The sequence below is a fragment of the Coregonus lavaretus genome (assembly GCF_964263955.1).
Source record: "Coregonus lavaretus genome assembly, chromosome: 26".
In the NCBI taxonomy this organism is placed as follows: domain Eukaryota; kingdom Metazoa; phylum Chordata; class Actinopteri; order Salmoniformes; family Salmonidae; genus Coregonus; species Coregonus lavaretus.
This window is the reverse complement of record NC_140013.1, coordinates 44492891-44518571: the sequence shown is the minus strand read 5'-3', so window position 1 is coordinate 44518571 and position 25681 is coordinate 44492891. Positions and strand designations below refer to the sequence as shown.

The window sequence follows — 25681 nt, the reverse complement described above, 5'->3', positions numbered from 1 at the left end:
CTCTCCTCAATAGATATTTCCTCTCCTCAATAGATATTTCCTCTCCCCAATAGATATGACCTCTCCTCAATAGATATTACCTCTCCTCAATAGATATTTCCTCTCCTCAAAAGATATTACCTCTCCTCAATAGATATTTCCTCTCCTCAATAGATATTACCTCTCCTCAATAGATATTTCCTCTCCTCAATAGATATTTCCTCTCCTCAATAGATATTTCCTCTCCTCAATAGATATTTCCTCTCCTCAATAGATATTTCCTCTCCTCAATAGATATTTCCTCTCCTCAATAGATATTTCCTCTCCTCAATAGATATTTCCTCTCCTCAATAGATATTTCCTCTCCTCAATAGATATTTCCTCTCCCCAATAGATATTTCCTCTCCTCAATAGATATTTCCTCTCCCCAATAGATATTTCCTCTCCTCAATAGATATTTCCTCTCCTCAATAGATATTTCCTCTCCCCAATAGATATTTCCTCTCCTCAATAGATATTTCCTCTCCTCAATAGATATTTCCTCTCCTCAATAGATATTTCCTCTCCTCAATAGATATTTCCTCTCCTCAATAGATATTTCCTCTCCCCAATAGATATGACCTCTCCTCAATAGATATGACCTCTCCTCAATAGATATTTCCTCTCCCCAATAGATATTTCCTCTCCCCAATAGATATTTCCTCTCCTCAATAGATATTTCCTCTCCCCAATAGATATTTCCTCTCCTCAATAGATATTTCCTCTCCTCAATAGATATTTCCTCTCCTCAATAGATATTTCCTCTCCTCAATAGATATTTCCTCTCCCCAATAGATATTTTCCTCCCCAATAGATATTTCCTCTCCTCAATAGATATTTCCTCTCCCCAATAGATATTTCCTCTCCTCAATAGATATTTCCTCTCCTCAATAGATATTTCCTCTCCCCAATAGATATTTCCTCTCCTCAATAGATATTTCCTCTCCTCAATAGATATTTCCTCTCCTCAATAGATATTTCCTCTCCTCAATAGATATTTCCTCTCCTCAATAGATATTTCCTCTCCCCAATAGATATGACCTCTCCTCAATAGATATGACCTCTCCTCAATAGATATTTTCCTCTCCCCAATAGATATTTCCTCTCCCCAATAGATATTTCCTCTCCTCAATAGATATTTCCTCTCCTCAATAGATATTTCCTCTCCTCAATAGATATTTCCTCTCCTCAATAGATATTTCCTCTCCTCAATAGATATTTCCTCTCCCCAATAGATATGACCTCTCCTCAATAGATATGACCTCTCCTCAATAGATATTTCCTCTCCTCAATAGATATTTCCTCTCCTCAATAGATATTTCCTCTCCTCAATAGATATTTCCTCTCCCCAATAGATATTTCCTCTCCCCACTAGATATTTCCTCTCCTCAATAGATATTTCCTCTCCCCAATAGATATTTCCTCTCCTCAATAGATATTTCCTCTCCTCAATAGATATTTCCTCTCCTCAATAGATATTTCCTCTCCTCAATAGATATTTCCTCTCCTCAATAGATATTTCCTCTCCCCAATAAGATATGACCTCTCCTCAATAGATATGACCTCTCCTCAATAGATATTTCCTCTCCCCAATAGATATTTCCTCTCCCCAATAGATATTTCCTCTCCTCAATAGATATTTCCTCTCCTCAATAGATATTTCCTCTCCTCAATAGATATTTCCTCTCCTCAATAGATATTTCCTCTCCTCAATAGATATTTCCTCTCCCCAATAGATATGACCTCTCCTCAATAGATATGACCTCTCCTCAATAGATATTTCCTCTCCTCAATAGATATTTCCTCTCCCCAATAGATATTTCCTCTCCTCATAGATATTTTCCTCTCCTCAATAGATATTTCCTCTCCTCAATAGATATTTCCTCTCCTCAATAGATATTTCCTCTCCTCAATAGATATTTCCTCTCCCCATAGATATGACCTCTCCTCAATAGATATGACCTCTCCTCAATAGATATTACCTCTCCTCAATAGATATTACCTCTCCTCAATAGATATTTCCTCTCCTCAATAGATATTACCTCTCCTCAATAGATATTTCCTCTCCTCAATAGATATTACCTCTCCTCAATAGATATTTCCTCTCCTCAATAGATATTTCCTCTCCTCAATAGATATTTCCTCTCCTCAATAGATATTTCCTCTCCTCAATAGATATTTCCTCTCCTCAATAGATATTTCCTCTCCTCAATAGATATTTCCTCTCCCAATAGATATTTCCTCTCCTCAATAGATATTTCCTCTCCCCAATAGATATTTCCTCTCCTCAATAGATATTTCCTCTCCTCAATAGATATTTCCTCTCCCCAATAGATATTTCCTCTCCTCAATAGATATTTCCTCTCCTCAATAGATATTTCCTCTCCTCAATAGATATTTCCTCTCCTCAATAGATATTTCCTCTCCTCAATAGATATTTCCTCTCCCAATAGATATGTCCTCTCCTCAATAGATATGACCTCTCCTCAATAGATATTTCCTCTCCCAATAGATATTTCCTCTCCCCAATAGATATTTCCTCTCCTCAATAGATATTTCCTCTCCCCAATAGATATTTCCTCTCCTCAATAGATATTTCCTCTCCTCAATAGATATTTCCTCTCCCCAATAGATATTTCCTCTCCTCAATAGATATTTCCTCTCCTCAATAGATATTTCCTCTCCTCAATAGATATTTCCTCTCCCCAATAGATATTTCCTCTCCTCAATAGATATTTCCTCTCCTCAATAGATATTTCCTCTCCTCCCAATAGATATTTCCTCTCCCCAATAGATATTTCCTCTCCTCAATAGATATTTCCTCTCCTCCAATAGATATTTCCTCTCCTCAATAGATATTTCCTCTCCTCAATAGATATTTCCTCTCCCCAATAGATATGTCTCTCCTCAATAGATATGACCTCTCCTCAATAGATATTTCCTCTCCCCAATAGATATTTCCTCTCCTCAATAGATATTTCCTCTCCTCAATAGATATTTCCTCTCCTCAATAGATATTTCCTCTCCTCAAATAGATATTTCCTCTCCTCAATAGATATTTCCTCTCCTCAATAGATATTTCCTCTCCCCAATAGATATGACCTCTCCTCAATAGATATGACCTCTCCTCAATAGATATTTCCTCTCCTCAATAGATATTTCCTCTCCTCAATAGATATTTCCTCTCCTCAATAGATATTTCCTCTCCCAATAGATATTTCCTCTCCCCAATAGATATTTCCTCTCCTCAATAGATATTCCTCTCCCCAATAGATATTTCCTCTCCTCAATAGATATTTCCTCTCCTCAATAGATATTTCCTCTCCTCAATAGATATTTCCTCTCCTCAATAGATATTTCCTCTCCTCAATAGATATTTCCTCTCCCCAATAGATATGACCTCTCCTCAATAGATATGACCTCTCCTCAATAGATATTTCCTCTCCCCAATAGATATTTCCTCTCCTCCAATAGATATTTCCTCTCCTCAATAGATATTTCCTCTCCTCAATAGATATTTCCTCTCCTCAATAGATATTTCTCTCCTCAATAGATATTTCCTCTCCTCAATAGATATTCCTCTCCCCATAGATATGACCTCTCCTCAATAGATATGTCCTCTCCTCAATAGATATTTCCTCTCCTCAATAGATATTCCTCTCCCCAATAGATATTTCCTCTCCTCAATAGATATTTCCTCTCCTCAATAGATATTTCCTCTCCTCAATAGATATTTCCTCTCCTCAATAGATATTTCCTCTCCTCAATAGATATTTCCTCTCCCCAATAGATATGACCTCTCCTCAATAGATATGACCTCTCCTCAATAGATATTTCCTCTCCCCAATAGATATTTCCTCTCCTCAATAGATATTTCCTCTCCTCAATAGATATTTCCTCTCCTCAATAGATATTTCCTCTCCTCAATAGATATTTCCTCTCCTCAATAGATATTTCCTCTCCTCAATAGATATGTCCTCTCCTCAATAGATATGACCTTCCTCAATAGATATTTCCTCTCCTCAATAGATATTTCCTCTCCCCAATAGATATTTCCTCTCCTCAATAGATATTTCCTCTCCTCAATAGATATTTCCTCTCCTCAATAGATATTTCCTCTCCCCAATAGATATTTCCTCTCCCCAATAGATATTTCCTCTCCCCAATAGATATTTCCTCTCCCCAATAGATATTTCCTCTCCCCAATAGATATTTCCTCTCCTCAATAGATATTTCCTCTCCCCAATAGATATTTCCTCTCCCCAATAGATATTTCCTCTCCTCAATAGATATTTCCTCTCCCCAATAGATATTTCCTCTCCCCAATAGATATTTCCTCTCCCCAATAGATATTTCCTCTCCCCAATAGATATTTCCTCTCCTCAATAGATATTTCCTCTCCTCAATAGATATTTCCTCTCCCCAATAGATATTTCCTCTCCTCAATAGATATTTCCTCTCCCCAATAGATATTTCCTCTCCCCAATAGATATTTCCTCTCCCAATAGATATTTCCTCTCCCCAATAGATATTTCCTCTCCCCAATAGATATTTCCTCTCCCCAATAGATATTTCCTCTCCCCAATAGACATTTCCTCTCCTCAATAGATATTTCCTCTCCTCAATAGATATTTCCTCTCCTCAATAGATATTTCCTCTCCTCAATAGATATTTCCTCTCCCCAATAGATATTTCCTCTCCTCAATAGATATTTCCTCTCCCCAATAGATATTTCCTCTCCCCAATAGATATTTCCTCTCCCCAATAGATATTTCCTCTCCTCAATAGATATTTCCTCTCCCCAATAGATATTTCCTCTCCTCAATAGATATTTCCTCTCCCCAATAGATATGACCTCTCCTCAATAGATATTACCTCTCCTCAATAGATATTTCCTCTCCTCAATAGATATTACCTCTCCTCAATAGATATGACCTCTCCCCAATAGATATTTCCTCTCCCCAATAGATATTTCCTCTCCCCAATAGATATTTCCTCTCCTCAATAGATATTTCCTCTCCCCAATAGATATTTCCTCTCCCCAATAGATATTTCCTCTCCCCAATAGATATTTCCTCTCCCCAATAGATATTTCCTCTCCCCAATAGATATTTCCTCTCCCCAATAGATATTTCCTCTCCCCAATAGATATTTCCTCTCCCCAATAGATATTTCCTCTCCCCAATAGATATTTCCTCTCCCCAATAGATATTTCCTCTCCCCAATAGATATTTCCTCTCCCCAATAGATATTTCCTCTCCCCAATAGATATTTCCTCTCCCCAATAGATATTTCCTCTCCCCAATAGATATTTCCTCTCCCCAATATATATTTCCTCTCCCCAATAGATATTTCCTCTCCTCAATAGATATTTCCTCTCCCCAATAGATATTTCCTCTCCCCAATAGATATTTCCTCTCCCAATAGATATTTCCTCTCCCCAATAGATATTTCCTCTCCCCAATAGATATTTCCTCTCCCCAATAGATATTTCCTCTCCCAATAGATATTTCCTCTCCCCAATAGATATTTCCTCTCCCCAATAGATATTTCCTCTCCCCAATAGATATTTCCTCTCCCCAATAGATATTTCCTCTCCCCAATAGATATTTCCTCTCCCCAATAGATATTTCCTCTCCCCAATAGATATTTCCTCTCCCCAATAGATATTTCCTCTCCCCAATAGATATTTCCTCTCCCCAATAGATATTTCCTCTCCCCAATAGATATTTCCTCTCCCCAATATATATTTCCTCTCCCCAATAGATATTTCCTCTCCTCAATAGATATTTCCTCTCCCCAATAGATATTTCCTCTCCCCAATAGATATTTCCTCTCCCAATAGATATTTCCTCTCCCCAATAGATATTTCCTCTCCCCAATAGATATTTCCTCTCCCCAATAGATATTTCCTCTCCCAATAGATATTTCCTCTCCCCAATAGATATTTCCTCTCCCCAATAGATATTTCCTCTCCCCAATAGATATTTCCTCTCCCCAATAGATATTTCCTCTCCCCAATAGATATTTCCTCTCCCCAATAGATATTTCCTCTCCCCAATAGATATTTCCTCTCCCCAATAGATATTTCCTCTCCCCAATAGATATTTCCTCTCCCAATAGATATTTCCTCTCCCCAATAGATATTTCCTCTCCCCAATAGATATTTCCTCTCCCCAATAGATATTTCCTCTCCCCAATAGATATTTCCTCTCCCAATAGATATTTCCTCTCCCCAATAGATATTTCCTCTCCCCAATAGATATTTCCTCTCCTCAATAGATATTTCCTGCTTCCTGCTTTTTATACTTTATTTATTTATTTATTTTATTTGTGTCACTGCATGTGTCCCAAATGTTACCCTATTCCCTGTGGCTTCTGGTCCCTGTGGCGTCATTTAGACAACAGGAGAGGCCATTGATGAGCTAAACAGGTATACTGTAGGATGTTCATTTGATCACCCTGTTGCAGGATAACTTTCTTGCAATGCAGGACATTTTAAACTTGTAGTGTATTTGAGGTTGAAAAAGGCTTCTGAAGTCTGTAATTTCCACGGAGGCCTTCCATTCCTCCACTCTGGTGGCAGCTTGTTAGCCTGGGTAGTGTTCAGTAGTGCACATTGTAGCAAATGTTTTGCAACCGAACACAAAGATCTCTAATTGGACAAGTTAAGGTAGTACCTCACCATTTCGAACATGATTACCCCCTACCGAACATTACTTAGGTTTCACATAGCGAGCTGTTCCAGATAATGGGTTAGCTTCAAAATACACTGATGATATCCATAAAGCTGGCAGGTTAGCCTCCTGAGAATGATTACATTTAAAACGTTTATTCTCTCTTTTTGTGGGTGGAGACCCCTACCCTTCATATGGCTTCAAAATGTGTGTCTATAATATGAATATTTCCTCTATAACTCTCCAGCTTTTCTTCTCACAGCATGAGCCCTTTCATATTTTTATTGAGTACTTTTTCTTTGATCTCTCTTGTCATTGGAGAGCTGAGTTAGCTAGCCCCTGCGCAACACACAGTGAAACTGGTCAACATGCTGCTCCATGTGTCACTCTGGTTTAGCGCAATACGGACTGACAAGTCTGACCCTGCTAACAATAATGAGTCGTCAGGACTTCCTCGGGATGGTCAGAACGTTGTGTCATGGTCCCCTGGAGGTTCCCAACAAACTGGGAACTATACAATACCTCCAGGGGACCATGATGACCCAACGTCCCAGGAACGTCCTAAAAACGTCCTTGGGAACATCCCTGGGACAAATGGGGAACTAGAAAAAGCTCCCCCAGAGAACGTTCCCTTGGGACCATCACACGATGTCCTAAGGACTAGTAAAATGAACGTAATGAGAACGTCCTACAAAGGCCCTGACATGGTCCTCAGTGACGTCATGGGAACTTACAGGGAACTAGACAAAGGTCCCCCAGAGAACGTTCTTCATGTCGTCACGCCGAAACCCTTAAGGGACCTAATGGGAACATCGCCGAATGTCCCTTGTTTGCTGGGAACACTCACCATTATTAAATAGTGTGTGTGTGTGTTTGAGTGTGTGTGTGTCAACTTATCCTTCAAACCTCTGTGTCTCTCAGAACCCAGTTGGAAACTTGTTGGAAACAGACTCAATGGCTTCTTCAAAGATCTCTCAGAACATACAGGGTGTTACATTCAGAACATACAGGGGGTTACATTCAGAACATACAGGGTGTTACATTTACATTTTACATTTTAGTCATTTAGCAGACGCTCTTATCCAGAGCGACTTACAGTTAGTGAATACATATGTTTTTATACTGGCCCCCCGTGGGAATTGAACCCACAACCCTGGCGTTGCAAACGCCATGCTCTATCAACTGAGCTACATCCCTGCCGGCCATTCCCTCCCCTACCCTGGACGACGCTGGGCCAATTGTGCGCCGCCCATGAGTCTCCCGGTCGCGGCCGGCTGCGACAGAGCCTGGATTCGAACCAGGATCTCTAGTGGCACAGTTAGCACTGCGATGCAGTGCCTTAGACCACTGCGCCACTCAGGAGGACGTGTTACATTCAGAAACATACAGGGGGTTACATTCAGAATATACAGGGTGGTACATTCAGAACATACAGGGTGGTACATTCAGAACATACAGGGTGGTACATTCAGAACATACAGGGTGGTACATTCAGAGTGTTACATTCAGAGTGTTACATTCAGAGTGTTACATTCAGAGTGTTACATTCAGAGTGTTACATACAGAGTGTTACATTCAGGGTGTTACATTCAGGGAGTTACATTCAGAGTGTTACATTCAGGGTGTTACATTCAGAGTGTTACATTCAGGGAGTTACATTCAGGGAGTTACATTCAGAGGGTTACATTCAGGGTGTTACATTCAGAGTGTTACATACAGAGTGTTACATTCAGGGTGTTACATTCAGGGAGTTACATTCAGAGTGTTACATTCAGAGTGTTACATACAGAGTGTTACATACAGAGTGTTACATTCAGAGTGTTACATTCAGGGTGTTACATTCAGGGTGTTACATTCAGGGAGTTACATTCAGAGTGTTACATTCAGGGTGTTACATTCAGAGTGTTACATACAGAGTGTTACATTCAGGGGGTTACATTCAGAGTGGTACATTCAGGGTGTTACATTCAGGGAGTTACATTCAGAGTGTTACATTCAGAGTGTTACATTCAGGGTGTTACATTCAGAGTGTTACATACAGAGTGTTACATTCAGAGTGTTACATTCAGGGTGGTACATTCAGGGTGGTACATTCAGAACATACAGGGTGTTACATTCAGAGTGTTACATTCAGAGTGTTACATTCAGGGTGTTACATTCAGGGTGTTACATTCAGAAACATACAGGGTGTTACATTCAGAACATACAGGGGGTTACATTCAGAACATACAGGGTGTTACATTCATAAACATACAGGGGGTTACATTCAGAACATACAGGGTGTTACATTCAGGGTGTTACATTCAGAACATACAGGGTGGTACATTCAGAACATGCAGGGTGTTACATTCAGGGTGTTACATTCAGAGTGTTACTTTCAGAGTGTTACATTCAGGGTGTTACATTCAGAGTGTTACATTCAGGGGGTTACATTCAGGGTGTTACATTCAGGGGGTTACATTCAGAACATACAGGGTGTTACATTCAGAGTGTTACATTCAGGGTGTTACATTCAGAACATACAGGGTGTTACATTCAGAGTGTTACATTCAGGGTGTTACATTCAGAACAGACAGGGTGATACATTCAGAGTGTTACATTCAGGGGGTTACATTCAGGGGGTTACATTCAGAGTGTTACATTCAGAGTGTTACATTCAGGGTGTTACATTCAGAGTGTTACATTCAGAGTGTTACATTCAGGGTGTTACATTCAGAGTGTTACATTCAGAGTGTTACATTCAGGGAGTTACATTCAGGGTGGTACATTCAGGGTGGTACATTCAGGGTGGTACATTCAGGGTGTTACATTCAGAGTGTTACATTCAGAGTGTTACATTCAGGGTGGTACATTCAGAAACATACAGGGTGTTACATTCAGGGTGTTACATTCAGGGTGTTACATTCAGAGTGTTACATTCAGAGTGTTACATTCAGGGTGTTACATTCAGGGTGGTACATTCAGGGTGGTACATTCAGAACATACAGGGTGTTACATTCAGAGTGTTACATTCAGAACATACAGGGGGTTACATTCAGAGTGTTACATTCGGGGTGTTACATTTAGAATATACAGGGGGTTAAATTCAGAACATACAGGGAGTTACATTCAGAGTGTTACATTCAGAACAGACAGGGTGTTACATTCAGAGTGTTACATTCAGAACATACAGGGTGGTACATTCAGAACATACAGGGGGTTACATTCAGAGCATACAGGGTGTTACATTCAGAACATACAGGGTGTTACATTCAGAACATACAGGTTGGTACATTCAGAACATACAGGGTTGTTACATTCAGAACATTCAGGGTGTTACATTCAGGGTGTTACATTCAGAGTGTTACATTCAGGGGGTTACATTCAGGGTGTTACATTCAGGGTGTTACATTCAGAGTGTTACATTCAGGGGGTTATATTCAGGGTGTTACATTCAGGGTGTTACATTCAGGGTGTTACATTCAGGGTGTTACATTCAGGGTGTTACATTCAGGGGGTTACATTCAGGGTGTTACATTCAGGGTGTTACATTCAGGGGGTTACATTCAGGGGGTTACATTCAGGGTGTTACATTCAGGGGGTTACATTCAGGGTGTTACATTCAGAGTGTTACATTCAGGGTGTTACATTCAGAACATACAGGGGGTTACATTCAGAGTGTTACATTCAGGGGGTTACATTCAGGGTGTTACATTCAGAGTGTTACATTCAGAGGGTTACATTCAGAACATTCAGAGTGTTACATTCAGGGTGTTACATTCAGGGTGTTACATTCAGAACATACAGGGGGTTACATTCAGAGTGTTACATTCAGGGGGTTACATTCAGAGTGTTACATTCAGGGGGTTACATTCAGAGTGTTACATTCAGAGTGTTACATTCAGGGTGTTACATTCAGAGTGTTACATTCAGGGGGTTACATTCAGAGTGTTACATTCAGGGGGTTACATTCAGAGTGTTACATTCAGGGGGTTACATTCAGAGTGTTACATTCAGAGTGTTACATTCAGGGTGTTACATTCAGAGTGTTACATTCAGGGTGTTACATTCAGAACATACAGGGGGTTACATTCAGAGTGTTACATTCAGGGGGTTACATTCAGGGTGTTACATTCAGAGTGTTACATTCAGAGGGTTACATTCAGAACATTCAGAGTGTTACATTCAGGGTGTTACATTCAGGGTGTTACATTCAGAACATACAGGGGGTTACATTCAGAGTGTTACATTCAGGGGGTTACATTCAGAGTGTTACATTCAGGGGGTTACATTCAGAGTGTTACATTCAGAGTGTTACATTCAGGGTGTTACATTCAGAGTGTTACATTCAGGGGGTTACATTCAGAGTGTTACATTCAGGGGGTTACATTCAGAGTGTTACATTCAGGGGGTTACATTCAGAGTGTTACATTCAGAGTGTTACATTCAGCGTGTTACATTCAGAGTGTTACATTCAGGGGGTTACATTCAGGGTGTTACATTCAGAACATACAGGGGGTTACATTCAGGGTGTTACATTCAGGGTGTTACATTCAGAACATACAGGGTGGTACATTCAGGGTGTTACATTCAGAACAGACAGGGTGGTTACATTCTGTGGTCACCTAATCTGAAGTACAGTTCAGACTCCTATTTTGTAATAAGTACTGGCATTCATTTAGCCTTGTCCTGCTGGGTGTAAATCTGTAGGAAAATCTAAAGTGAACACGTTTGAAATGATCACAGGATGAGGACTGTGAAATACTATAATTGAAGCTTAGCCACATCTTATCCTACATAACTAAATATGTGATTGACTAACTAAGTTGTCATTTTCTCAGCTATGATGATTGACTAACTCAGTTGAATAGGCTATATGTGGAGGGCAGCCAGGGACGGCCTGTTCAATAGGGCGATATGGGCGACGCACTGCCAAACGGGAAAAGGAAGGGATTTTTTTTCTAATCAATTATATCACGGCAACAGTAGTTATCAGTGTTGTAATCTGATCTGACTGCCACTAAATGTCAAATCAGGCTAAAGTCGTGCTTCAAATGGCCCCGCCCGTTTTTGGGGCGATTTCAGTCAAGTTGAAAATCGCCCAGAAGTCTCTCATAGCCTGTCATGTAAAATCTATTTTTTTCAAATTTCAAAGCTTTCAATACATTCTCTATGGGTGTCTGTGGGCTTGCACTTACGCGCTTTCGTCATACGTGACGTAACCATGAACGTAACTAAGAGAATAGCAGCTAGCAGCGTCTCTGTTGCGACCTGCAGTGTGGCGTTATTTTATGTTTTTAATTTGTAGACTTAGTTTACAAACATTCTGCCAACCATGGATTTCCAGTGGTCGGTTTTGGACTGATCTTGTTGATCGTGTACATACCCGCTACGAACGGACTAAATAATGAAAACGCTGCTGGCAGCGGAATCCAATACAGCTGGGAGACTTGGCTGGATGACAGAGTCCCGGACAGAGAAGTGGAGCCGGCCGGCTTCACCCTGGTCAGAGCGGACCGCGATCCTGGTAAGAGAGCGACTCTGTACCCCGACATTGAACTGCTTTCTGTGTCACTGCAACCTTACTATCTGCCCCGTGAGTTCCCCCAATTGTTTGTTACCGTTGTGTACTGTGTTGATAATCACAAGTTTACTGGAGAACTGAGACCAAGTAGAGACTTTGGACAGGGTGGATATGGTATAATAAAGGCAGTTTATTCAGAGGTAAAGATATCTGGAATCGCGTGCACGGACTCGTTCGTCAAACTCTTAGGGAGAAGAGAGCCCCGAAAACATTGTGTGCAGACATTTTATACAATAAATGATGTAGGTTGAATCTAGTAGTTCTGATCTTCTGATTGGTCCTGATGAGTTGAGCGAGGTCCCCTCCACTGTTGCATTGGCTCTGAGTCGGGTTCTCTGTCTTCAAATGTTCAGCCTAAAGAGAGGGGATTTTTGTGTGTGTGTGTGTGTGTGTTTAACAGTGATGATGTGTGTGTGTGTGTGTGTGTGTTATCAGTGATGATGTGTGTGTGTGTGTGTGTGTGTGTGTGTCCTCAGAGCAAGAACTCGTGAGTTGGAAGAACTGAGAGACCTATGGCGTGGGTGTTGTCCTTGGCCACCTGCTGACAAGGCTGACAAGATAGGACTCTTTTGTCCATTGTTATAGGATAGGAACAGCATTGATTGAAAACAAACGCCCAACACAAAATGGGTCATGCACAAGATTTTAGTCAGACCAAGCTATAACATTATATATTTACTACAACAGTACATTCAACCAAAAGCTAATATAACAAAGGCATCAGAGATTATTTATAATCTGTCACAGAAACTGGAATCCATCTCCCCAGATCAGTCAATAAATGCTTCTGGTATTTACTTATATGCTGCCCCTGTCTTCATGTTGTTGCTGGACATATCTTTTTTAAAATGTGTGTAGGTCACCTAAATCATCAGAAAAATTGCCCCTCCTGAGAATTTTTTCAGGAGCCGCCACTGAGGGCAGCCATAATATTATTGAGCTACATTCATTATGGTTTACTATGAAATACTACCTCTGGTGAAGATGGATTCATCCTTCAAATGCTACAGTGTACTTATGTTCTGCCTGAAGCCACTATGATCATTTGTTTTAGATCAAATGTAGTGTGACACTTGTTAGCAGAAACACAGTCGACAGGGAGGTGACTGCATTCTGCAGTAGACTACATTTCATCTTGATTTTTCCTTAATATGTCTGAACTGCAGAAACAAATACAATCCTACATGGCACCCTATTCCATATTTAGTGCACTGGGTCCTGGTCAAAGCTAGTGCGCTACTGTTGCACTATATGGGGAATCGGGTGTTATTTTGGGCCGCGGACCCAGGTCTCTAATCACAGCACAGTATATCACTGTAAGGCATAATCCCCTAACACTTCCAGTAGCGTTGTAAACACTCAGGTACCAAGTGATGGCTGTTGGGATTAAAGAGCTAGTCTCACCCGTCATCAGGGTCGTCTTCATTAGTGCAAAACGTAGCAAAATGTTTTACAACAGAAAGCGGACAACAAGCGTTTCATATTGGACACGTCAGTAATCCCTCCCTGTTATAGTCCGTTTCCCTCTGTTTGGTGCCTGGTGAATATACAGCGCTGTGAAAAAGTATTTGCCCCCTTTCTGATTTTCTCTATTTGTGCATGTTTTTGATACTGAATGTTATCAGATCTTCAACCAAAACCTAATATTAGATAAAGGGAACCTGAATTTAAAAAATAAACCCCCAAAAATGATACTTATTATATTTATTTTATTAACAAAGTTATGCAACACCCAACTCCCCTGTGTGAAAAAGTACTTGCCCCTTTACACTAAATAACTGGTTGTGCCACCTTTAGCTGCAATAACTCCAACCAAACACTTCCTGTAGTTGTTGATCAGTCTCTCACGTCGCTGTGGAGGAATTGTGGCCCACTCTTCCATGCAGAACTGCTTTAACTCAGCGACATTTGTGGGTTTTCAAGCATGAACGGCTCGTTTCAAGTCCTGCCACAACATCTCAATCGTGTTTAGGTCTAGACTTTGACTAGGCCATTACAAAACTTCAGATGTGTTGCTTTTTAACCATTTCCATGTAGACTCAATTGTGTGTTTTGGATCATTGTCTTGCTGCATGACCCAGCTGCGCTTCAGCTTCAGCTCACAGACGGATGGTCTGACATTCTCCTGTAGAATTCTCTGATACAGAGCAGAATTCATGGTTCCTTCTATTAAGGCAAGTCGTCCAGGTCCTGAGGCAGCAAAGCATCCCCAAACCATCACACCACCACCACCATGCTTGACCTTTGGTATGATGTTCTTACTGTGGAATGCAGTGTTTGGTTTTCACCAGACATAATGGGACCCATCTCATATTTAATTGTGTTATTTGTAATCTCAGGTTCCCTTGATCTAATATTAGGTTTTGGTTGAAGATCTGATAACATTCAGTATCAAACATATGCAAAATTAGAGAAAATTAGGAAGGGGGCAAATACTTTTTCACAGCACTGTAACCCAGGTTTTTGTGGAAATTAAACAAGCTGGTACTAAGCTTTGAAAGGGTAAGGCCCAAGTTAGGTATTGTAATTGTCTTAAACTCAGAGAAATGTAAGTTATATTCTCTCTGCTTGGTAGAATAACTATGAAAATCAGAATTCAGTTAAATTGCGTCTTGATGTTTGACATGAAACTCAAACATCATCACAACTTAATTTCCATGAGATGATGAGACGTAGCTTGTTGTTATGTCTCATGTGAAGGCTGAGTTTACAGAAAGAACACAGACTCAAGCCTGTCTCTTCAAGCATAGATAAAATCGACCTTTACAAGCAATTTACATGTTGAGGTAGAAAAACCTGCCTCACTTGGATGTGGGTCCATAAATGGCAGAGTGCCACTGAACTGTAGACTAGGGAGAATCCTAAATGGCACCCTCTTTCCTAAATAGTGCACTACATTTAACCGGAGCCCTGTGGAATAGGGTGCGATTTGGGACGCAGTCTACACAGATTGCAGAATGGTAATGTGATTGGTCACTTGAGTAGAGGAGCCATGTCTTGTGTCCTTATACATGATGTCATCGTAGCTTTATGTAGAAACTATCAATCTACATATTGATCTGTCTTTGTTTTCTGAAAATCAAAGCCCTCAAAGAGGCAACCAACTGAAAGTGATACAGTGTTTCTTGTGGCAAGATGTTGTAGTGTATTAGGATTATGTCTTTGTTAATGTTTTTTCATGTGGAACTGAAAAACTGTTTATGTTAGTTCAAAAGTAGCCGTTTGTGGGGTGACGCCCCAGGGGAGACTGGTGATTGGACGAAAGAGGGAGCCACCCATCTTTTTGCATTGTTTATAAGTATATGCTGGAGGAAGGAGAAGTCAGAGCAGCCATTACAATTCGAGGACACTGCTCTCCGGGTCTCATGACGCCTGTAAATCATGCTGAAAGCTTATGATACGAATAAACTTATGATCAAAGGTTCAGTATGAGCGTACTCCTTTGTTTATCAGCAATAATTGCCAGCATTTACTCGATACGACAATGTAGATATGTTGTTTGTGTTTTCAGTTAGGCGTGTGTATTGTATAAGAGTTCAACAATGCTGTTAGCAGTGCTGGTCGTTCTGAGGTACGTGAATTACAAGGACCGTCCTTAGACATCCCAATATTCAAGGACCGTCCTTAGACATCCCAATATTCAAGGACTGTCCTTAGACATCCCTATATTCAAGGACCGTCCTTAGACATCCCAATATTCAAGGACTGTCCTTAGACATCCCTATATTCAAGGACCGTCCTTAGACATCCCTATATTCAAGGACCGTCCTTAGACATCCATATAACAAAGGGCCACACACATTGTCCTGAGGCCTCTTGGTTGTAGAATATATACTGGACAGCACAGAGAACCTATTAAACTATATTCAATGATTTCTATATATTTTATATGTAATTCTATATTCTATATGTTTACATTTACATTTTAGTCATTTAGCAGACGCTCTTATCCAGAGCGATTTACAGTTAGTGAGTGCATACATTATTATTTTTTAATTTCTTCATACTGGCCCCCCATGGGAATCGAACCCACAACCCTGGCGTTGCAAACGCCATGCTCTACCAACTGAGCTACATCCCCTGCCGGCCATTCCCTCCCCTACCCTGGACGACGCTGGGCCAATTGTGCGCCGCCCCATGGGTCTCCCGGTCATGGCCGGCTACGACAGAGCCTGGATCCTATATGTAATATGTAATTTATTTTATATGTAATTCTATATTCTATATGTAATATATTCTATACTGTACAGTAGCTATGGCCTGGATGGCCCCTGGAAGGCCCCTAGATGGCCCCTAGATGGCCCCTGGATGGCCCCTGGATGGCCCCTGGATGGCCCCTAGATGGCCCCTGGATGGCCCCTAGATGGCCCCTGGATGGCCCCTGGATGGCCCCTAGATGGCCCCTGGATGGCTCCTAGATGGCCCTTGTGTCTGTGTTGAGTGTCTGTCAGCCCTGGGGACAAGAGTTACAGCTCTAATTCTCTGTATAGGCACCCTATTCCCTGTATAGGCACCCTATTCCCTGTATAGGCACCCTATTCCCTGTATAGGCACCCTATTCCCTGTATAGGGTGTCATTTGAGACACACACAAGGAAGCAGAGAGCCAATGGAATGGTGTCTACTCTAAGCATCAATCAATATGTTGAATTGATCTCTGACCTGAGTCAACAGATCTTGTATAGACTAACCAGGGGTGTGTCCCTATAATGGGTTGTTGATGACCCAGGCCAGACACACAGTAGAATGGCAAACTGGGGAATTTGGCTAATTTTGTTGGTTCACGCACAGATGATAGATTGTTAGACATTGATTTAAAAATGATTCGTGTCTGGCAGCTGTACGACTGGGTTGCCGAGAGACATAACGCACCTCGTTACAACAACATAACGCACCTCGTTACAACAACATAACGCACCTCGTTACAACAACATAACGCACCTTGTTACAACAACATAACGCACCTCGTTACAACAACATAACGCAACTCGTTACAACAACATAACGCACCTCGTTACAACAACATAACGCACCTCGTTACAACAACATAACGCACCTCGTTACAACAACATAACGCACCTCGTTACAACAACATAACGCACCTTGTTACAACAACATAACGCACCTCGTTACAACAACATAACGCAACTCGTTACAACAACATGACGCACCTCGTTACAACAACATAACGCACCTCGTTACAACAACATAACGCACCTCGTTACAACAACATAACGCACCTCGTTACAACAACATAACGCACCTTGTTACAACAACATAACGCACCTCGTTACAACAACATAACGCACCTCGTTACAACAACATAACGCACCTCGTTACAACAAAATAACGCACCTCGTTACAACAACATAACGCACCTTGTTACAACAACATAACGCACCTCGTTACAACAACATAACGCACCTCGTTACAACAACATAACGCACCTCGTTACAACAACATAACGCACCTCGTTACAACAACATAACGCACCTCGTTACAACAACATAACGCACCTCGTTACAACAACATAACGCACCTCGTTACAACAACATAACACACCTCGTTACAACAACATAACGCACCTCGTTACAACAACATAACGCACCTCGTTACAACAACATAACGCACCTCGTTACAACAACATAACGCACCTTGTTACAACAACATAACGCACCTCGTTACAACAACATAACGCACCTTGTTACAACAACATAACTCACCTCGTTACAACAACATGACGCACCTCGTTACAACAACATAACGCACCTCGTTACAACAACATAACGCACCTCGTTACAACAACATAACGCACCTTGTTACAACAACATAACGCACCTTGTTACAACAACATAACGCACCTTGTTACAACAACATAACGCACCTCGTTACAACAACATAACGCACCTCGTTACAACAACATAACGCACCTCGTTACAACAACATAACGCACCTCGTTACAACAACATAACGCACCTTGTTACAACAACATAACGCACCTCGTTACAACAACATAACGCACCTCGTTACAACAACATAACGCACCTTGTTACAACAACATAACGCACCTCGTTACAACAACATAACGCACCTTGTTACAACAACATAACGCACCTTGTTACAACAACATAACGCACCTCGTTACAACAACATAACGCACCTCGTTACAACAACATAACGCACCTCGATACAACAACATAACGCACCTCGTTACAACAACATAACGCACCTTGTTACAACAACATAACGCACCTCGTTACAACAACATAACGCACCTCGTTACAACAACATAACGCACCTCGTTACAACAACATAACGCACCTCGTTACAACAACATAACGCACCTCGTTACAACAACATAACACACCTCGTTACAACAACATAACGCACCTCGTTACAACAACATAACGCACCTCGTTACAACAACATAACGCACCTCGTTACAACAACATAACGCACCTTGTTACAACAACATAACGCACCTTGTTACAACAACATAACGCACCTCGTTACAACAACATAACGCACCTTGTTACAACAACATAACTCACCTCGTTACAACAACATGACGCACCTCGTTACAACAACATAACGCACCTCGTTACAACAACATAACGCACCTCGTTACAACAACATAACGCACCTTGTTACAACAACATAACGCACCTTGTTACAACAACATAACGCACCTCGTTACAACAACATAACGCACCTCGTTACAACAACATAACGCACCTTGTTACAACAACATAACGCACCTTGTTACAACAACATAACGCACCTCGTTACAACAACATAACGCACCTTGTTACAACAACATAACGCACCTCGTTACAACAACATAACGCACCTCGTTACAACAACATAACGCACCTCGTTACAACAACATAACGCACCTTGTTACAACAACATAACGCACCTTGTTACAACAACATAACGCACCTCGTTACAACAACATAACGCACCTCGTTACAACAACATAACACACCTCGTTACAACAACATAACGCACCTCGTTACAACAACATAACGCACCTCGTTACAACAACATAACGCACCTCGTTACAACAACATAACGCACCTTGTTACAACAACATAACGCACCTTGTTACAACAACATAACGCACCTCGTTACAACAACATAACGCACCTTGTTACAACAACATAACTCACCTCGTTACAACAACATGACGCACCTCGTTACAACAACATAACGCACCTCGTTACAACAACATAACACACCTCGTTACAACAACATAACGCACCTCGTTACAACAACATAACGCACCTCGTTACAACAACATAACGCACCTCGTTACAACAACATAACGCACCTTGTTACAACAACATAACGCACCTCGTTACAACAACATAACGCACCTTGTTACAACAACATAACTCACCTCGTTACAACAACATGACGCACCTCGTTACAACAACATAACGCACCTCGTTACAACAACATAACGCACCTCGTTACAACAACATAACGCACCTTGTTACAACAACATAACGCACCTTGTTACAACAACATAACGCACCTTGTTACAACAACATAACGCACCTCGTTACAACAACATAACGCACCTCGTTACAACAACATAACGCACCTCGTTACAACAACATAACGCACCTCGTTACAACAACATAACGCACCTTGTTACAACAACATAACGCACCTCGTTACAACAACATAACGCACCTCGTTACAACAACATAACGCACCTTGTTACAACAACATAACGCACCTCGTTACAACAACATAACGCACCTTGTTACAACAACATAACGCACCTTGTTACAACAACATAACGCACCTCGTTACAACAACATAACGCACCTCGTTACAACAACATAACGCACCTCGATACAACAACATAACGCACCTCGTTACAACAACATAACGCACCTTGTTACAACAACATAACGCACCTCGTTACAACAACATAACGCACCTCGTTACAACAACATAACGCACCTCGTTACAACAACATAACGCACCTCGTTACAACAACATAACGCACCTCGTTACAACAACATAACACACCTCGTTACAACAACATAACGCACCTCGTTACAACAACATAACGCACCTCGTTACAACAACATAACGCACCTCGTTACAACAACATAACGCACCTTGTTACAACAACATAACGCACCTTGTTACAACAACATAACGCACCTCGTTACAACAACATAACGCACCTTGTTACAACAACATAACTCACCTCGTTACAACAACATGACGCACCTCGTTACAACAACATAACGCACCTCGTTACAACAACATAACGCACCTCGTTACAACAACATAACGCACCTTGTTACAACAACATAACGCACCTTGTTACAACAACATAACGCACCTCGTTACAACAACATAACGCACCTCGTTACAACAACATAACGCACCTCGATACAACAACATAACGCACCTCGTTACAACAACATAACGCACCTCGTTACAACAAGCGGCAGAATTTGGGAAACTCACCCCGGTTGTATGATACCACATATTTAACTGTGTAGAATAGTGTTGTAAATAACTGTGACTGTGGGGACATCGATGCGCTAACTGTGTTAATATTGTTGTTGTGTCCTGGTAACTGTGTTAATATTGTTGTTGTGTCCTGGTAACTGTGTTAATATTGTTGTTGTGTCCTGGTAACTGTGTTAATATTGTTGTTGTGTCCTGGGGCAGATCTGGGGGCCTTCAGTTGGAGGACGAGAGGAGGCGTGTCTGTAAGGGAAGGACAAGGAGTGGTGCTCATGTGTACTCCACCCCCTCATTCACCAGGTAAGACCCTAACCCCTAACCCCTAACCCTCCTCATGTGTGCCCCTACACCTCATTCTCCAAGTAATATTTCCCAATCTCATCATATCTAGCACACCTATTAGGGCTAAACAGGAAAATGAGTGCATGTGTATTGTTACAATATCAATACTATCTCTGTATCAATACTATCTCTGTATCAATACTATCTCTGTATCAATAATATCTCTGTATCAATACTATCTCTGTATCAATACTATCTCTGTATCAGTACTTTATAGGCATCCTTTTTTCTATTGGAACTTATTGTATTGACCACAATATCAAAACGGATTAAATAAATAAACCAATAGGAGTTCAGTATTGCATTGCTTTTTCCCTTCTCTGACTGTACCGTAACTGAGACTGTGGAAACATGAGCTGCACCTTAAAATCCCCGGGGCTGGGTTCTACTAAGCTATAAGACGGTCATACCAAGGATCATTTAGCTATTTGATTTGGAATTTTAGGAACCCTGTAGGTATAAAAAAATATATATATACATTTTAGTCATTTAGCAGAAGCTCTTATGCAGAGCGACTTACAGTTAGTGAGTGCATAAATTTTTCATACTGGCTCCCCGTGGGAATCGAACCCACAACCCTGGCGTTGCAAGCGCCATGCTCTACCAACTGAGCTACAGGGGGCCTATATATATATTCATGGTGTTTCTATGGGCTAATCACAATATGGCCAAATGCAATGTTTCATCATCATTTTTGTATATATATATATATATATATATATATATATACAAAAATGATGATGAAACATTGCATTTGGCCATATTGTGATTAGCCCATAGAAACACCATGAATAACATGGAAAAACTGATAGTCACAAAATACATCTAAAGGAAATTTGTTCTGAGAGATAAAAGAAATCAGGAAATAATTTTGACTGAATGTAAAAAATAAACAATTGCACTAAAGTACTTCCATATGCACTGAGTGTACAAAACATTAAGAACACCTGCTTTTTCCATGACAGACTGACCAGGTGAATCCAGGTGAAAGCTATGATCCCTTATTGATGTTACTTGTTCAATCCACTTCAGTCAGTGTAGATGAAGGGGAGGAGTCAGGTTAAAGAAGGATTTCTAAGTCTGGAGACAATTGAGACATGGATTGTGTATGTGTGCCATTCAGAGGGTGAATGGGCAAGACAAAATATTAAAGTTCCTTTGAACGGGGTATGGTATTAGGTTCCAGGCGCACCGGTTTGAGTCCAGAACTGCAACACTGCTGGGTTTTTCACGCTCAACAGTTTGCCGTGTGTATCAAGAATGGTCCACCACCCAAAGGACATCCAGTCAACTTGACACAACTGTGGGAAGCATTGGAGTCAACATGGGCCAGTATCCCTGTGGAATGCTTTCAACACCTTGTAGAGTCCATGCCACGATGAATTAAGGCTGTTGTGAGGGCAAAAGGAGGGGGGGGGGAACCCTGTAGGTATAAAGGGGGGGGGGGGGGGTTGAAACTCAATATTAGGAAGGTGTTCTTAATATTTTGTAAACTCAGTGTATACCGGGTTACCTTCAGAAGAGTCTTCTGCGGCTTGTGGGCGTCGCAAACGTGTTTGTGAGAGTCTCACATTTCGATAGTGGGGAAATATTTGTTTGTAGCCCAAACCGCTCGGACGCTACAGACAGAAGTTGACACATCGGCAATACCGACTTCATCTCTAGCTTAAACAGCTTAAACTTAAATAAATACATCTTACACTTTAAATAACACTTAAATCTCTAGCTTAAACAAATGGATTTTAACGGGGATTGTTTTATTATGCTAATTCAATTTTCAGCGCAATTGCTACATCCATTTTTGAACGTTTTAATTAATTAACTATACCCATTGATTCATGAATAATATAACTTATAAATGCCTCATGACCTTAGTTCAACTCTCGTACCCCGTCAGAACCCCAAATATAAGCTTGTTTTACTTCAATGTTTGTAAACAACGCAATTGTAAACAAACACTGTATATCCTCAAAACATGGTTAAAACTATAATGTTGGTATCATGGATGGTCAGTCCTTGCATCCATAGCGCTGTCTATGAATTTGAGAGTGGTTACATTTCTCCAGGCTCATCCCTCAGCTGTTTACCTTAACAGTGTTATTGTTTGAACCGCAGATTGCCCCTTTAAAAACCATGTCTTTATTGTTTTTCAATTTGATAAACTCATGGCTGACATAAATCGGCCCATAGAACCCTGGTCAACAGTAGTGGACTATCTAGGGAATACCGTGCCAGTTGAGACGGAGCTAGATGAGGCTAAACAACAGAAGGAGTATTCCTGCTGAGCTCAGCCCTCTGCAGCACAGACCAAAGTGCGTCCCAAATGTCACCCTATGCTCTAAAAAGTGCACTACCTTTAACCAGAGCAGGGCTCAGGTCTAAAGTAGCGCCCTATAAAGGGAACAGGGTACCATTTGGGACGCTGCCATGTCATCTCTTCATCATCATACAGTACTGTATTACACTACAACTCACTTTGGTTAACATTGATTTACCCTTTCACCTACTCCATGAGAGCTGGGAATATAGTATATTTACACACACACACACACACACACACACACACACACACACACACACACACACACACACACACACACACACACACACACACACACACACACACACACACACACACACACACACACACACACACATACCTGTATAGAGTGGAGAAATACCATTTTAGAAATACCTGTATTATTCTAGCTGTGTACATGGTAAAGTGGGAAGTGAAAACATATACTCTTTCTTCTTTAATGTTAGCTATCATTCATCATGTTAACCTAGCTCCTCTCCTCTCCTCTCCTCTCCTCTCCTCTCCTCTCCTCTCCTCTCCTCTCCTCTCCTCTCCTCTCCTCTCCTCTCCTCTCCTCTCCTCTCCTCTCCTCTCCTCTCCTCTCCTCTCCTCTCCTCTCCCCTCTCCTCTCCTCTCCTCTCCTCTCCTCTCCTCTCCTCTCCTCTCCTCTCCTCTCCTCTCTCCTCTCTCCTCTCTCCTCCTCTCCTCTCCTCTCCTCTCCTCTCCTCTCCTCTCCTCTCCTCTCCTCTCCTCTCCTCTCCTCTCCTCTCCTCTCCTCTCCTCTCCTCTCCTCTCCTCTCCTCTCCTCTCCTCTCCTCTCCTCTCCTCTCCTCTCCTCTCCTCTCCTCTTCTCCTTCCTCCATGCCTCCATGCCAGATTGCATTTCATGGTGGGACTGGGGAGAGGGTAGAAATCAGCCACTGCACAGATGTTCACTGAGAGAGAAAAAGTCACAACACAGTATTCCCTGATGAATAAGTCGCTGTCTAAGCCTATAGAGCTAAAGACTTCTCCTTGATGGCTCTGACTGTTCAGCTGGTGCAGTAGGTTTTCTATTTCCTCTGTCGCTCTCTGTCGCTCTCTGTGCAATAGGTTTTCCGACTGTTTTCCATTTCCTCTGTCGCTCTCTATCGCTCTCTGTGTAATAGCCATGGTGTATTCATTTCTGACTCAATGTTTGGTGTAAAAACAAAAAATTATTACATCACTTTTTCAGAGCAGCACTAGCTAGCCAATGTTCTGTGTGAAAGAACGTCGACCGATGAGTTTGATTGACATGAAATTAACATCACACGTTGGCCTGCCAGGTTGTGAAATGAGATCAGCAAAATGCCAATACTGATTTTCTATGATGTCAAGTCCGTTAGAACCCTTTGACTCCCTCAGAACTGCGTTCTAAATGGAACCCTATTGCCTTGGTAGTGCACTACATTTGACCAGGGCCCATAGGCAATATATAGGGAATAATGTTCTACTTGGGACACAGAACAGGACTATAGAAATGGAGTAGGATTGTGGGAAGGACTAAAAGGCTTGAGTGCCTCGTGTTACAGCGGCTGTAGCAGGAGTGTTTTGATTGAGTGAATTAATATTTAGCCTTTAATGTGAAGGTGACGACAGAATAGTTTTTTGATTGGGTGATTAAATTTAATATTTGCAAGCTTTTTTTAAATGTCAATCTGTGATTAATACACCCATTTTTAGACTTTTAAATTAAGGATATATAGCCGTTGATTCTTGAAGAATATAACTTACTGTATGCCTCATGAGTTTAGTTCAGCTGTCGTACCCCATCAGAACCCAAAATATAAGGTTCGTTTACTCCATTGTAAACTATATAATTGTAAACAGAGTGTATAGCCTCAAAACATGGTTAAATGTATAATTTTTATCTTATACAATACGTAGATGGTAAGTCGGTATCCATAGTCTATCTACGAATTTGAGAGTGGTTAAATTTCTTCAGCCCCATCCCCCCCCATCCCTCTTCTATCAAAACAGTAGTGGGGTGTATGCTTTGTTGTTGTTTGAACTGCAGATTGCCCCTTTAATGAGTAATACTATTTAGAGGTGTTATGAAAGTGAGGATAAATTAAGACGTTATACAGAGAACATAAAACAAACGTAGAGGTTCAATTATATTTCAATATTTGTGTTGTGTTGTAGGAGGATTCAATTTGGACGCAGTGGGATGTGAAACAGGTTATTAATTTAAATAGTTTGTCTCCGTATGGGGAGTTGTTCTGTTTTAGTTTCTGATTAGGAGGAATATGCTTCTGTGAAG

The 25681-nt window shown here is 41.1% G+C and overlaps 1 protein-coding gene across 1 annotated transcript in view; it reads left to right on the top strand.

Moving 5' to 3' along the window:
* The window catches only part of cntn5 (contactin 5), a gene marked incomplete at both ends in the record, with an annotated part of 260961 nt that overhangs the window by 84270 nt on the left and 151010 nt on the right, over window positions 1-25681 (top strand). The window contains one exon of the mRNA XM_084143274.1: window positions 20961-21056. Within this exon, the coding sequence (XP_083999400.1) occupies window positions 20961-21056 (96 nt within the window). The remainder of the gene's footprint in view (window positions 1-20960; window positions 21057-25681) is intronic.